We start from the raw sequence: 16,281 nt of genomic DNA, 5'->3' as shown, positions 1-16,281 counted from the left end.
GACGATTACCATGCATAATGTAGTGAACAGAATAGAATAGATTTTATACAGATATAGAAGATAAGGCACAGTCTTGGCAGTGTCATGTTTTTATATTTCAAAATGTCACTTGAACACTAGAACTCAAAATTGGTTTTCGTATTGATAAATAGTTTGAATAGTTGTTTAAAATGACGACGTCGTCATATCTTTTACACTAACTGCTCACTACTTTGCTAATTATAATTCATAAAATAAAATTCTAACGTGTTTTTTTTATTCAACATGTATTCCCGTTTCGTACAAACATCTATTACAAAAACTAAAAACATTAACAATTACAGCTTTTCAGAAATATTAAAAAAATGACTTTTTAAACATTTGTTCTATATCTTGAGGTAAAGAGGAAGTAAATTGGTGAATTGATAAAAATAATATACTTGAGTACATATCATAAGTATTCAGTTAGCTTAGTTGTTTAAGCAAACATATTTATTAACATTATAAATATATTCTCATAGATCAATATTGGAAATTTTTGTGTCGCAAGATACATAAAAAGTCAGGTTATCTTCATACGTGTGAAATGTGGTGTATGAACACGAATGTATTGATATTTTATGAATTGATATAAACTGAAACATGGTAGTATGGTTTTTAAGTTAAAATTTCTTTTTTTGGTGAGTATTTTTCATGTTTTCTTTTTTTCAGTATAAAGAAATGTTTGATTTAAAATATCTGTCTACCATTGCACTTAAATAATAACGTGTATGTCGTATGTGTTCTTCCAAACTGTGTAAAAGTAACAAAATTCAACCTTTTAACTTTAAACGATCATCTCAATTTATACTTTCTGCTTTTTATTTCTTATAGCTGATTATCCTGACTAAGACGCGTTCGATTCGATTTACAGTTTTATCTTCATATTGTCCACTGTCGCCATGTGCGAATGTTTCCATGCAGTTATGTACAGGAGGGTAATATAACATTTCAAGCCATCGGACTGCGAAATCCGACAATAGCATAATATTGTTGTGGTCATGTCAAAAATACTTTTTATAGGAATCGAATTCATATTGATTTTTTTATTGTCGAATGTCAAATATTTGATATGTCTCTCCGATTGGCGATTATAATTTCGGTAATTATATTATTTCATTTAAAAACCATAATCTGACATAAGCTATCTTGTATAAGAAATTGTATACGGAAAACATTTTTTTGCTTCTTGAATAAGATCTTTAAAGCATGTTTGTGGAAATGTAAATAAACACAAATTTATATTCAGAATTTATGATATAACATAAATAATGAGTATCAAAAGAGTGCTATGATAATTTTCATAAATTACGAATTAGAACTATTGATTTGATTTGATTTTTCGATTAATATACTTGCAAAATCTTAGAGAAAAACTATCATTATTACTAACTTTGTCATTACACAGAACGGAACTCAGAAATTTAAAGATAACATCATTTGCAACCCATCCTAAAATTAAATGTAAGGAAAATAAATCACTGTGTCAACATTAGTTTTAGAAAATTTTATTTTGTCTGGGAGACATATCAACAATAAAAAAGGCTTTACTTATTCTATCAAGTTTTTGTTATTAGTATTTAAAATTAAATGACAACTTATTTATTCATCTAAGTAAAATTTAATTATTGTGAATGCAAACTGACAAATATATGCAAGTGGACATTGACATTGTCTTCTTTAATTCAATGTCAATACATACTGAACTGTCGCATTGCCGCCTGAAGTAACTGGACAGTCAAACTGCTAAAGTATGGTGATAGACATTTAGCCTTGTATAAACTATTAAAAAATCAAACTGCATATGAATCTGACAAATCACAATTTGCTTTCGTACTACGACAATGGATGAGATTCACATACTTTAATGTCTTGATAATTAGTCCTTAAAACAACAATGAATAAGACTTGTTTTTACAAGAACACAGTGTTTTGATTGCAAAAATGTTTTTAATTTTTTATTTGACGATTATGTTTATAATTAATTGCCAATATGTTTTATAACAGAATAATATAATCAATACCTGTTGGCATATATCATGCATAATTATACCTTTTAATTGAAATATAATATAGTTATGAAAGTATTCTATATGCTAAAAACGTTCTTCAACCCTTTATTACTCATTATGGAAGAGTTAAGTTTAATATGGAGGTTTTCTGATGGTACTCATATTATATTTGTACAGATGTAAAAGCAGTAAAAGGTGTTTTGATCATGTGTTCAGTCCTACAGTAAACTACTCTCATCAATACTGTTGTAGTGAGCATGTAAGCTTATTAAACTTGTAGATTAATATTGTCCATACTACATGGGCAAACATATAACAAAGATGATATGTCTCTATCCTTTTAAACAACGATTATATGCTTTACTTTAGCATGTGTTTAGGATACTTAGAATAAATTCATATTTATATGCATATTCTAAATACATCTCTTGTCTTTTTGTTTTCATTTAACCAAGAAATTTTTAAAGAAAATAAAAAAAAATATCAAACCAGTTTTTGCATCTTTGCCCTTAAGGTGTGAAATAAAAGATCTAACATAATGTGTCAATCTGTATACAGTTACCGATATATTTTGATAAATATTCATTACTTAATTAGAACATTTATATTTTCCTGCTATATTTTTGACCAGTTTCCACCAGAAGACGTAATCAAAGCAAAAGTGATGTATAATGACATTGCTTCTACTATATGTGAAGATGAAAGAGGCAGATTGAAGTCTTGTGTAAACAACCAGAGTGTGCCATGTTTGCTTACATTTCATGACCCTTTGAAAGCTTCAAACAAGTAAGATATTGAACAATAAAAACTTTCGTGAGCAGAAGTCATGTTCAATTCAAGGTTAGGAGGGAAAGAAACATCAATGAAAACAAAACAACAATATTCACGAGAAAACAAACATCTGTTAAAATGCAAACATTAAAATTCAAGAGTCTTGTCCACTTTTTGCATGAATAAAATGACAATTAATCCTTTATTGTAGTTTGTTTCTGAATTGAGAAAAGAACATATTACGACATTTATTTCCTTTTGCATATTTTTGTGCAGGTATTTTTCATGTATTTCAGTTATACTGTTCATCTCAAATTGGAAAGCTCGTGCTACAGGGTAAGTTTACATAATTATGTATGTAATTTCGATTTTTTTTTGTGTTTTATCTTTTATTTTTTAAGTAAGTTTGACGTTTTCTATTTTTTTTTTTTAAATGGTGTCCAAAACGAACTTGCAATATATCTGATAGATTGAACATCTGCCAATCATAAAGCACAAAAAATTACAACAACAAAGATAAATGAAGAATATTTTTATTAAAATCATTAAATTTAGGGTTGATTGAAAGATCAAGCAGCACAAATATTTATTCATATTTGAATTATGATACTTAAATATTCAATATAAATGTAAAATACGAACTGTTTATTTTTTTTATTTCAGTGCAATACTCTTAAAATAATTTTGACAATCATTGGAGTGATAGCACTATTTCTTGATATTCTTATTGTCTGGGTCAACTTCAAGGTGAGTAATGGACAACACAATGCTGGTTTCAACAATAATGTATTTGTTTATTTAAGAACCTTCTAGGGTAGTTTGATGGGTAGATTGATCACTTATACATGTTAAATTTACCATACCGATTGCAAATTTCGGATAAATAGTAAAAGGTGTGTCTGTTCGTTTGTCCGTACCACTTTTCGTCCGTACAGAGGGGTACCCATCTCATTAACCTCTACAACTTAGAATGGTATTCAACGAAATATTCACATAGTCTTTTGCATTTTCCCATAGTGCATCTCCTTTTTAAATTTGATAATTTTACATTAGTAACACTTGAACTTTGTCATTTATGAATATGGGAACGCGGGGAGAGTGTGTACTCATTCATAACACGCTATTTTTACACCTGTTTCAAGGATTTGATATATTTTTTGTGGATAAAAGTTAATATGTTAAGAACTTTCCTCTTTATCAAGAGTTGAATAGGTGAATTGTGCATTAATGTTAAAAAACTTATATGATCATTTCAGTTTAAAAAAAAATAATTCAACATGCATTTTAAGGCAAGAATAAAGGCTATATTTTTGTCTCCATTGCACGTTAAAAGGATTAGATAACTTTTATTTACTTTTCTTACAGATATTTTGCTTTTCAGAATGTCGCATAGTAAGTGTTAATGTTATATGTATTAACCAATTAACTATCAAAAGTTAAACAACAAAGATAGTTCAATTGCAATAAATATTACCTGGAAAACTTGCATTCAATCGTTAAAACATTTCATGATATCGATTTTATCTATCATCGATATATTTTTATATTCTGTATCGCTCATCATATGTCTTTGAAATTGATTATATAAATTGCCAATATAATGAAATAATTTTGTCAATAACATTTACTAAAGTATCAGTCTGTATAAAATTAATTGGAAGGTGTTTCAAGCATATATAAAATCCATCGAATTCACTTTTATTTCGTATTAATAGTCAGTTACAGACCAAATAAGCAGTCTTATTTTTTATTAGAATGTTTTGTCATTTAATAAAAATATTTTAAGTTGTTCATGAAATTACCACTTTGCAAAATTTATCGCTCTTGATTTGCTTTGGTCTAGTTGATTTTAGTGTGAGATGAATGTATGGCTCTCACAACAGTATAGATCTAAATACAGAGAGGACTATTGTTAAATAAAAATATAGCATATGCAGACCAAAAAGCATTGTTTATTCCATGTTTTTTCTACACCATGAATCGCCTTATCTTATGTAGGCAGTGTCTAAATTTTATAAGGACTGCTACTTTAATGGACTTATCAAATACTAAGAATCAATCGCCAATGTGTAAACAAATTAATAAACAGCTAACGACATATAATTTGTTTAATATAAGTCTTTCGAATTTATCAAAACAAAACATCTACTGGTATCCTAGTAACTGATATTAAAGAATATATTTGAGAACCTGGAAACTACAAAAGTATGCACATAATTCAAGGACATATTTATCAAATCAAAAGAGGAAATATAACCTAGTACATTTCCAGATAAACTTTGTATTGACATGGATATGTTTATAAGACCGTTTTAAAAAATTGTATTCATCCATTTTGAAATTGCAATAGTTTATAATATGTATCCGCTAACATTTTTGGACATCGATGACTGAGTAAGAAACCTAAATTGGTGATCGAAGTAGTGAACTCCTCAAGTTATGAGCCTTTTTTTCATATTAAATGGAATTATATGCAACGTCCTATAGTAGTTAGTGAATTGGTAGAGTTATGAACGAAGAACAATGAAGCCAACTACTACAGGTTTAATAAAAAGATTAATAAGGTAAAATGTTTAGAGTCTTCAATATTTCAATTCTACGTTCATCGACTTTCTTTTTACAGAAATACAATGCTGTGGGCAACAGAGGAGACGCATAGGAATAATAATATCGAAGCAGTTCTTATCAAAATTTTTAATTGGCTAAGATTAACTTTTAAATTTTTGAAATATGGAGATGTTGAAATTAGGTGACAGACAGACTTCGGGTCATAATGTAGAATAAAGTTTTCAATCCATTACTCATAGTTGGGATATTTTTAAATAAAACAAAAACAAGTAACACATACACCATATTTGACGCCCTTTGATTATAATAAACTGGGAAGAGTAACTTTAAAGAAATTTCAAAACACTTGTTGAAGTGCATGAATCAATGATGATAGTATGAAGAAAAAAAAAACAAAACAAAACGTGTCTTGATAACCTTTTAATTAGATTAAGAAGTGAAGGGAAACATTTTTTTTCAAACAAATTACTTAAATAATGCCAAATAAATATATGTATATACAGGTTGCCATGCATATGAAGAAAAGAAAAGGCAGAGAAACACAAGAACTGATAAGAAGCCGAACAAAGTTAAAAATGATATTCAATCACATCTTTCTTTATTTGATAGCAATGGTAGCTGGTTTTTGGTGTTTATCTATTGGTTTAAATACCATATAGCAAGAATTCCGTATGAAAGGTATTTTTGGTTGGTATTTTCCAGTTTACAGTCTTTTACTTTTCCCTGACAAACAAATAAGCTGGATGTATAACTCTTTCTGATTGATCATCTCCCCGCCACAGAAACATTTAACATCGTTGTTCCTCAAAAAAAAATACGCTTCGACATCATCTTCCAAATACATATATACCGAAGAAGATGTTTTTAAAATGCTTGAATATTTGATCGGCAATATAATGCTCATTGACTGCATACATTTTTCAACAAATGGTTGGCATTCCAATGGAAACAAATTGTGCTCCTTTACCAGCTGACATATCCCTTCACTCTTATGAAGGTGCTTTTATAGAAAATCTTATCTTAAGGAAGGAACATTGTTTAGCCTGATCCTTTGGTCTAAGTTACCGCAATATAGATGAGGTATCATCGTTGAACAATCATAGTTTTGGGGAATTTATATATCGCATCTAACCCTACATTTGAGGTAAAAGATAACACAGACACTGTGAAGTCAGATTAATATCTTGACTTACACTCAGTGGTCGAGGGTTAAGGAAAACAATTTATGAAACTTTGCGATAAACTTTTTTTATGAATTTTTATTCTGCATTGTCACTTTTCCTCTCATCTGTGGCAACATCCCTTCATCACCTATGTACGGAGTTTTCATATCAAAACTCATACATTATGCTAGAGCTTGCCGTAACTACGCAGGTTTTGAATAATAAATGTAACTTGCACGCCATCCAGGTATCTTTTGGAATTAAGTTTATGTCAAACACTACCTTTTCGTGTGACGTTTCTCGAAATTCATTCAGAGTATAGGGCCAACTGTCTTGTCATGCATTAGTACTTTTGATACATTATAATACTATTATACGTTGATTCACCTCGTGTAACATAGATATTTAAAGAAAATTGTGATCTTGCAAAAAAAAAATGTTTCAGTTATTATTTAAACGTTTTATTTACGAAGTAAACTTTTGTCGTAAATGGGAGGTAAATACAAAATAATAATAGAGTTTCTTCGGGGGAAGGTTGCATGGGGGTATTCTTGGCTAATGTACAGGATGTCTTCGCAACGAAATGTTGACGATGTTTTTCTTGTAATCATCCTTCTTGTTCACGTTACTAAATGACGTCTTCATTACAAAAAGCCTGTCAAGAAATATAAACGGCATCGGTCGTTTTTTTAAAGCGTTATAGAGCAAAGCTTGTCACCAATGAAACACAAAAGGAAGATCTTAACAAAATAAAAGGAAAGTTTGTTGATCTAGAAGTATTTACATCGGCAAATATCCCGAAATTGTAACAAAAAAAAAACTTTTAGTCGTAGATTTTCGGCATCCCATTTTCTTAACGAATATAAATCCCGATCGTTGTACATGATGTTTACATGGTGCATTTCACCACATTCGCATGAACTAGGAAGTTAAACTATTAATCGATAATAGTTAGATGTTGAATTTTTACAAAAATTAATTAAAAGAGAAAGGATAGAAAAATATGTTTAAAGGAAATATAAACCATTACTCCAGATATTCCTGATGCTTTTTTTAATCTGACCATGGGTTTTTGAGGACAATCTTGGTGTACTTTTATTTTGACTTTTTTGGATTAATTTCTTAATTTTCATTTCTTAATCCCATTAACAGCCCTTAGTGTTTTAAAGTGATTTTATCAACTTTGACATATTGTGATATTGTGATACATTATATAAACACAGTTGTGGAATAGGATATGGAAAGTCGTAAAAATACAAAATTACACCCTCATCCTGCATGTAACAATCCCAAATAGATTTAAAGGTATAATTGTTTCAGAAAATAAAAAAAAACACGACCAACATCTATGAACTCACTACTTGATCCTTTAGTCTGTTCGTCTGTCCATTAAATTAGCTGTCATAAATCCTGGTAACCTACACACAGAAGAAACTAATTTATACATTAATATTAATAACCACTAAGCTTGTCGTAAAAGGCGACTAAATAGTGCTCAGAACCCTGGCTGGGGCTAGGGCGCTCTGCCAACAGAGCAACTGGACTGTGTGCCCCAGGTGGTGGAATGGGGTATCCATGGCGTGCTAAATGCTGGGTTCGTCAGGAAAAAATACCGAAAACATGATCGCAAGCCATAGTGATGAAACATTCTATCGGAGTAGGAAACTTTGCTCTCCGCTATGAAAGGCTAAATTGCCCGACCCTACCCATCTCTCCCTATTTCCAGTGGTAGTCAAAATTTGTCGAACTTATCCTTGTGTTCCGTCCCATTTTTCATTTCATCATTATTTCTTGTTCATTTTATTATCCATTTAATGTTTAGTCCTGAAATAGATGAAATATTGTTGGTTGGACATTAAACACAAACAATCCATCAATCATTTCTTTGTGACTAAAGCAATGTTTCGTTTCTGAAACTGATTTGGCTATGGGTTTAGAAAATAGCTATACCTCAAAATAACTAAAGTTGGATCAGAAAATATCTGGTAAGAGATAAAGAATAAAAAATGAAATTCTTCCACCTGCCATATAATTTTGTGAAAGTTTTGATGAGCATCTACTATTTAAGTTTACTTGGCCTTATGTGATATCTTTCCAAAATATTCTATGGACCCGAAAACAATCAAATTTAAAATCATTTCGTAAGCTCATCAGACATTAGGTTATAACCGAATGCAGTTGGAAATGGTTTGACGTGCGCATAGTTGAAGCTAGCAAACGAGAACTGAACAAAAAACGGAAAAATCTAGCTAGAGTTATGAAGTCAAACAAAATGATTTTCACTGTGAAATAGTAATCGAGGGCTTCAAGGTTCGAATCATAAAAAATAAATTCCAAGGATAAAAGACAGAGAAGACAGACAGGCTCAGCAAAGAACATGAAATGACCAAAAAAAAAAAAAAAAACACTCACAAAGAAAAATAAACAAACGAGCAACCCGGACTTCACTGGGAACATGGACCAGGTGCATCGGTAGGGTGAATTCTATCAAGCATAACAAAGTAGAAGTTTAAAGTCATTTCATTTATGGTGATGAAATATTTCTTTTAAAATCGTACAATAATTAAAAACTTTGTTTTTCGTGGTGCGGCCACGCTAATTTCAATATACCTATTCAGTCCAATTTGTTGCATATATATAGGTATCTTGAAGAAAAAAATATGTTCTTCCTCTTTGCGTTGAACTGAATCAAATTCAATATCTTGAAAGTTTTTTTTTATTTTAATTTTCTATTTGTCTTCTTTGAGGGTTATGGTTTTTTTCTTTCAAAAAATAAAACATAAAAGTTATTTGTCCTGTGTTTGAAAAAAATGTCCCGCGTCCATAAAAAAAGGAACGAAATAAAAACTTGGCTACCTAGCTAGCTATTCTGTCTTGTTTTCCGACGAGATTTAAAATCAAGATTTTACACTGCATAAAGTTTACGTGTATAAGTAAATAATTGGCAAAAGTAAGAGTCATGAGTTATTTTTGCTGGAAACAATTGCTGAAAATTTCGTCGTCAAATATGCCTGGTGTTAACGTTAGTGTGTGTTTCCTGAAAAAAAAAGATGCTCCATAAAGTATATTTTCCTTTGAATCAATTGATTCGTATTTTCTTCTTCTATTTTAGTTCAGTTTTTGGATTGTATGGAAATAAATTTGAAAAAGAAATACTAGAAAATGTAAAATTACTACATTTGTTTGTAAAAAGGACCCCTAAAATCGGCGTTTTCAATGCTGAACATATTTCTTAGACTGTCCATAATCCCTATTAAAAAGTTGATATTACTATATAAAAACTGATAAAGAAGTAAAATATAGTCATTTAGTAACGTGTCACCTTAATAAAGAAAATCAGACATTATACGAAAATGTGCCATAACCATTTACCTGTATAGTTACTACTATCAACTGTCTCACGAGAAGGTAATACAAGTAGTCAATAATTGTATTGATATAACACCAATGTAAACAATGATAACGAAAAAAAACCAAAAAAAAAACTATAAGAAATTATACAAGATTACCATAATTACCAAAACACGACTTTATCTTTTAACCACCGAAAACTCTTTGAGAGGTTGCCAATTTGATTGCAATATATTGTTTACATCCATCGATCAATAAATAGTATTTACTTTCATTCGAGATCAACATTACATTTCTTTGTTGCGGGGAAGAAAACCAAAATGTGTGTACATTTTACAAGTCAAGTGATACAGTCGATGTTTATTTCTGGTTATGATAGGACTACTAGGGGCAATACATTTTAATAGCTGCGTTTATATTAATTTCAATTTGGCGCAATGATTTATACACTGCAATATATGCTAACAGTAAGTTTTTTCTTAATAATTAAGAGTTATGAAATTATAACACTGTGCTTTTTTTTATCAGTAATGTCGAATTCGAGTTTCGAAATAACTTTTATCAACTAACATTTCTAGTTTAATCAAATATTCTTGCTACCCCATAATATCTCAAAAGTCAAACAATTTACTAGAAATATGGATTATTACGCCTTCTTAATCAGTGCTCAGCAGATTACAATAAAGTCAAGATAAGGTTTTGTTAAATATTTAGGTCATCGCTCAGACAGCTTTACGGTTTTTAACATACACTATGGAGTGCCCGCTTTCTATATAACGCTTGACCTCTTTCTTTGTCGTACTTTTACGTCCTCTGTTGCAGGTATGACCTTCAACTAGCCGTCTTGTAAGAATAAGAACCTACTTTTCTTTCCGGGGCAATTTAAGTTACCCTGGGATTCTGTGCAGTTTCTCAAGCTCAATATTGCGTTTACCTTTACATTCTCCGTCTTTTTTTTAACCAATTTTCGGTTATTTGTTATTTTTAGGTTCCCAAATGAGTTTTTGGTACAGATCATCTTCGTTTTACACCGTGTTCGTATGCACATTACTTTTCATGTCAACAGTATCGAATGCCAATTTTCTGTTATTGAAAACGTCATATCGATAGACTGCGCTCACGAACACAGAAATATTAATTAACAAGTATTAAATATATTTTTAAAAAAAATTAATTGCTTTATTACTCAGGTTCTAATCCTACATGGAGTTGCACCAATCAAACTGACCATCATAAACTCCAGCTGTCCTTTATCACCATGTAGCAATGTTGACATGGAAATATGTGTAGGAACGTAAGTCTTGGTTTGGTATTTTAAAAACGTATTACCATTCTTATTAAACATCAACAAGTGCAACTTATTGCTATCATTTATGAAAGGTAAATATGATATTTGGATAAACATAAACCATAAAATTTTACAGACATATACAATCAGCTTTTAACTCTGTCTTTTCGGTTGATAATTAAGTTTTTTTATTTACGATATATATATTTGTTTTTGTCACGAGTCTTTTAAAATGATATATCTTTATTTTAGATGTCAAAGTATTCGGGCATGTTTTCCGCTTAAATTTAACCTAACTGTTGGAAACACGCAACAATACTCATGCAGTGACTATGTATGTATTCCACAAGTAGTTTTACAACGAATTGTGTCGATATAACTCTACGCATATAACAAAGAAATGCATTATAACCAGTTATATTTTCATGTTTGTGTAAAGAAATCGTTAAATGAATATCTTTTACGAATTGTTGATAACACGGTAATCCTTAGGTTATTTTTAACTAACACATTTTAGTCTATTTTTGTTAACATTGACACATCATTCATATAGAAGTTCAACTTAAACATATAAATGAAATCACATCTGTTATTTCTCAATCTTAGTTTCAACCAAAAGACTTGGTGATGGCTAACATTATTGTTAACTCATCTACATACAAGCTCTGTGAAGATGAAACAAAAAGAACAAATACCTGCAATTCAAATCACAGTATACCATGTGTTCTAAACGTTCATGGCCGTAGAAACCCTTCAAATAAGTAAGAAAGCTTAAACTATTGATAAACATTTCCTATAATTTGATATTTACCTATTGTTATTGCAATGAGTGTGCACACGTTAATTGGTTAAAGAAGGCTTTAGTGAGGCTATTCTAAAAATAGACTATGTAGAAAAAATACTTTGTTAAACAGTTGTTTTTACGAGGATATTTCTAAAAGAGGATAAATCCAAACAATCATATACAATTTCAGACAAAAAAAATAGTCAACATATAATAGTGCACTTAAATAGTTATCGATTAACAATTATCGATAATAAATTATTATTTCTCATTTCAGCTTCATCGTTAAACTTAAAATTGATAACACATGTTTTACTACAACTACAAGTAGACTGGTGTGTATAACTTACAATCTTGACCTACACAATTTTTTGCATTTTTTCAATCCACAAGCTAAGTGTGCATGTTTGATAAAAAGTTCAGCATCAAACGTACATAACAGCGATTTTAAAATTCCAATTATTGTACCGATCTCAGCTATGAATAAATATGAAAATGATGAAAATAATTTGCCAAGTGCCAAGTTACTTAACAGGAAATCATTAGAATTGTAATTGGTCACACCAATAAGCCTATGTCTAATTCTGCACAATGCAAAGTCATTTAGTTTTCTCTTAATATAAGATAGAGTAATATTTCGTTGGTATTTCAGATAGCGTTTTTTTTTAATTACATGTGTAATGCTAGATAGTTAATTTCATTAAGCGTGATATTTAGTTAGTAATTAGTTGAATAGAGTGAAACAAGACTGCGACACTTGGCTGAAGTTAACAATTATACATTATTTGATTGAAAATTTTAATTCTTACGAATACTTCCAGAATGTCTTGTTTCTTGTCGAATTCACCTACATTATATTATTTTCTACTTCGTATTACCTGAACAGTTGACACTAAGTTTTGCATGTAGTTTGTCAAATTCAGAATAATCAGTCGCTTTGAATTTAAATTTCAATGCCATACAAACAGACAATATTTGTTCAATCATGTACACCATCACCCACAGTAAGTACTATTTACACAATCAAATTTTAAGTACTTCAAATATGTATAAATGTCCTATGTGGCATGCAATAAAGCGCTTTTATAAGTTTTTAAGGTTCTTATAATACTATTTTCTTCCTTTCAATGCCTATTCCGTTGTTTATATTCCAATTGCCTTATACATATCAATGACAAATCAAACATGTCACGAATTGAATTATGTCTCGACTACAACCGATTGGATATTTTAATTTTTTAAAATTGTATTGCACCGTTAATAAACAATGTGGGCACACCCTACTTAACCTTTAATTTATGACCAAAAAAACACCGCATACCTCATTTCCAAGGAAGTAAGAAATTAACCCGGCGAGAAAACTCCACTAGCTACTGTATGTAAAACTAGCTGTTCTACCATTTAAGTATGTTTCAATTCGAAAGTTGCAAAAGGGATATTTTTTAAATTGTACACAATCAGCACAATGACTAATAACAATTCATTGTTGTAGACTGTTGTAAGTATTTTATTTGAATTACAACTATTGGGTTGATCAATCATTTCATATTAGTCTGGTGTCGTACAATTTTACACATAAATGCATGTAATACAAATTCAGCAGTTTCATGACATTCATAGTTAGACAACATACAATGTAGAACAAAATAAAAAGATCACGAAAACCGAAGTAATATTTGTGTTTGTTTTTTATTGGGTACCGATATTCATATGTGTACACTCTCATTGTTAGAGTTCAAATTTCAACATTCTCCCAGTACTACTGACTATTTTTGGAGTTATTGCAACTGCCATTCTGTTCCTCATAGTCGGAATAAATTGCAAGGTAAGACTTACGTCAATTTTGTGAGGGTATAAATATAAGATCGGACTTCTGTTGGAATGTTTATTCAATGTTAAAATGTTCAACAGAGCATAAAAAAAATGGTCTGCTCACCAAAGACGCAGTTATATTCCATAAGCGCATTTAAATATAGTTAGTCACTACTGAGTGTAATTAAAATGGCATGATTTGAATGTTAGTTTAAAAGAATATCAACAATACACGTGAAACAGGAGACAGAAAAAAATGGTGACAAATCCTCAGAGAAAAAACCAACAAGCACAATAGGTCAATACAAATCCATTTTATGAACTTCACGTGCAAGTGCACCGGCTAAGGCAACTAGTGTTCAGTCACATTTAAGGAGTCATCAGCTTTTAGTTAAACGAATAAAGTTAATTCATATAGTCAAATTCATGTTTGAACTATCTCACCTCCTGTAAAGATGTAGGGTTGTTATATAAACAATGGTAGTGACCCGAATACATTAACTCAGTTGTAATAACATGAAAATTGTTCTGAACATAGTAATGTATAGTGTAAATATTTCGGGTAGAAAATGGTTCTTTCATGGCTTAAGTTCATTTTAAAAACGTCACAATGGCCACAATTAAGGATCACTCACAAAAAAACGACAGAGAATGATAAATTTTGTTGCTGTTTTTCGGACACATGTCCACACTCAGGAAACAACTTCCTAGTTTCATATATAAAAAAAATATGCCATAATGAAAGTACATGTGTGTATTTTCGAAGTTTAAAGTTGTTTCTTGTATATGGAAACTATAAACTCTTCGCCACAAATGTGACCAGAAAAAGAATTTTTGAATGTCGTTAAACTTCAAGCAACTCCATTTTTCTATCAATCAAAATATTTTTTCCCTGAATTTCTCATATCTTCTCAATTGTTATGCATGCAAGTACCCAAACAAATACGTTTTCACTGGTAGATTAATTTTCAGTTGCATTTTAGGCAAACAAGATCCTAGATGCCCTTTGTTTTTTTTTTGTGAGCAACCGTTTAAAAATGTTATTCGCGTCAAATTAGAATATTTCTATTTGTGTAAATTGAGAGTTGCGACTTTAGACACAATAATATACCTTTTGCCACCCTTTATATTCCAAGAAAAATTTAATTTTTTTTTCAGACCATATTCTTCCTTAGATGTATAAAGGTTTGTACTAAAAAAAAACTTTAAAAAAGTTTTTAATCTTGCTGTATAATCATGTTAACCAACATCCAACTTAATATTTAAATCATGACATACTTATACAATATATTCAATTGTGGTCGATTTCTCATTACCTACGAATTGTAAATCTTGTCATAAGAGTATCAAAGGAGCCAATATTTGAGTGGTACTCAATCGGAACATATTTAAAGGATAAAGACAAAACAGGGTATAAGATAGACACAACAAAGAACAAGAAATAAACAAACACCCCTACCCCCACCCCCAAAAAAAAAAAAAAAAAAAAAAAAAAACACGTACAAAGAAACAAAAGTAACTTATCAAGCTAGAACAATAACAGTTATGCGCATGGACCAGGTGCAACGGTGGGGTAACTATCTTCTGAAGTTGTGACGTTACAATGACATTTTAAGCTATGACTTATGCAATGCAAAATGCTTTAGGATGTGAAGGATAGCAACTGGAACAGACCTTACAAAGTTCTACTGTAGAGAAAATATCTTTGTCGGAGCAAGTGAACGTTATATTTGATAATGATAGTCACAAGATGTGAAACATATAACTTTAACCATTGTTTTTTTTTTTCAGAAGAAAAGCAATATTTATCCTACCGAATATTTTCCAGAAAGCTATCATGCAGAAATCAATTTTTTTGAAAACGACGAAAATCCGATAGTGTCACAATTTCCGTATAGTCACACCATTATGGAATTAAAACAAAAAAGAGACACTTTATGAATTTTCAACATTGAGTGTAGACACATAAAGTGCTTTCAGTTTATGTTTTGTAGCAGATTATATAATTTGAAATGTATGAGGAAAGCTATTGCATGATCACATATCCGATACAATGTGGTTATCCCACGAAAAATAATTCTTCCACAATTTGCTTGAGGAGCTTATATTTTTTTACATAATAAACACGGTTCCATAAATGCAAAATCAACGAATAAAGTCTGTCCACTTTCTCATTAACTCAATTGTGCCCACTTATATTTCACAATAGAGTTTAACTTATTTTGAAACCAGGTTTTATAGCGCGTTAAACCCACCGCCCCCATCACGGTTCTTTATTTCCAATACATTTCAACACACGAATGGGCAGCAAAAAAGATTTACTCCAGTTAAAATCGGTTAAACCAATGGTAAAAATGTACAGACGATACGAACAACAAACATGTGAAAATAAAAAGAACTAAACACGAACAAAAAATATGTAAATCTTAGCCACGAGTTTCAGGATTTTGAAAATCTAAAAGCAAGGGGTAAAGAAAAAGATCGGATAGGAGAGGGGAATAATTAGCGCCAATT

General features: G+C 30.4%; 2 protein-coding genes across 3 annotated transcripts; both read left to right on the top strand.

Annotated features, from left to right (window-relative positions):
* The first annotated feature begins 501 nt into the window (after positions 1-501).
* Positions 502-5,772, top strand: LOC148628337 (uncharacterized). The gene is made up of 8 exons (XM_088586063.1): positions 502-659; positions 853-956; positions 2,208-2,289; positions 2,662-2,816; positions 3,098-3,137; positions 3,465-3,548; positions 4,167-4,193; positions 5,425-5,772. The coding sequence occupies exons 1-8, from the start codon at positions 630-632 to the stop codon at positions 5,458-5,460; spliced, it is 558 nt and encodes a 185-aa protein (XP_088442189.1). The 5' UTR covers positions 502-629; the 3' UTR covers positions 5,461-5,772.
* Positions 5,773-10,063: 4,291 nt separating this feature from the next.
* Positions 10,064-15,938, top strand: LOC148628336 (uncharacterized). 2 transcript variants are annotated; one of them, XM_088586062.1, is made up of 8 exons: positions 10,064-10,350; positions 11,074-11,177; positions 11,424-11,505; positions 11,778-11,932; positions 12,233-12,290; positions 13,688-13,780; positions 14,926-14,952; positions 15,562-15,938. In XM_088586062.1, exons 1-8 carry the CDS (start codon positions 10,321-10,323, stop codon positions 15,706-15,708), a joined length of 696 nt encoding a protein of 231 aa, XP_088442188.1. In that variant the 5' UTR covers positions 10,064-10,320; the 3' UTR covers positions 15,709-15,938. The 2 variants fall into 2 exon arrangements, with proteins under 2 accessions (XP_088442188.1, XP_088442187.1); XM_088586061.1 differs by having other exon boundaries at positions 10,075-10,350; positions 15,559-15,938.
* The last annotated feature ends 343 nt before the right edge of the window (positions 15,939-16,281 follow it).

The sequence above is a fragment of the Perna viridis genome, chromosome 1 (assembly GCF_037379345.1).
Source record: "Perna viridis isolate PV_CMFRI_1.1 ecotype Kerala chromosome 1, ASM3737934v1, whole genome shotgun sequence".
Taxonomy (NCBI): Eukaryota; Metazoa; Mollusca; class Bivalvia; order Mytilida; family Mytilidae; genus Perna; species Perna viridis.
This window is presented reverse-complemented; position numbering and strand designations above follow the sequence as displayed.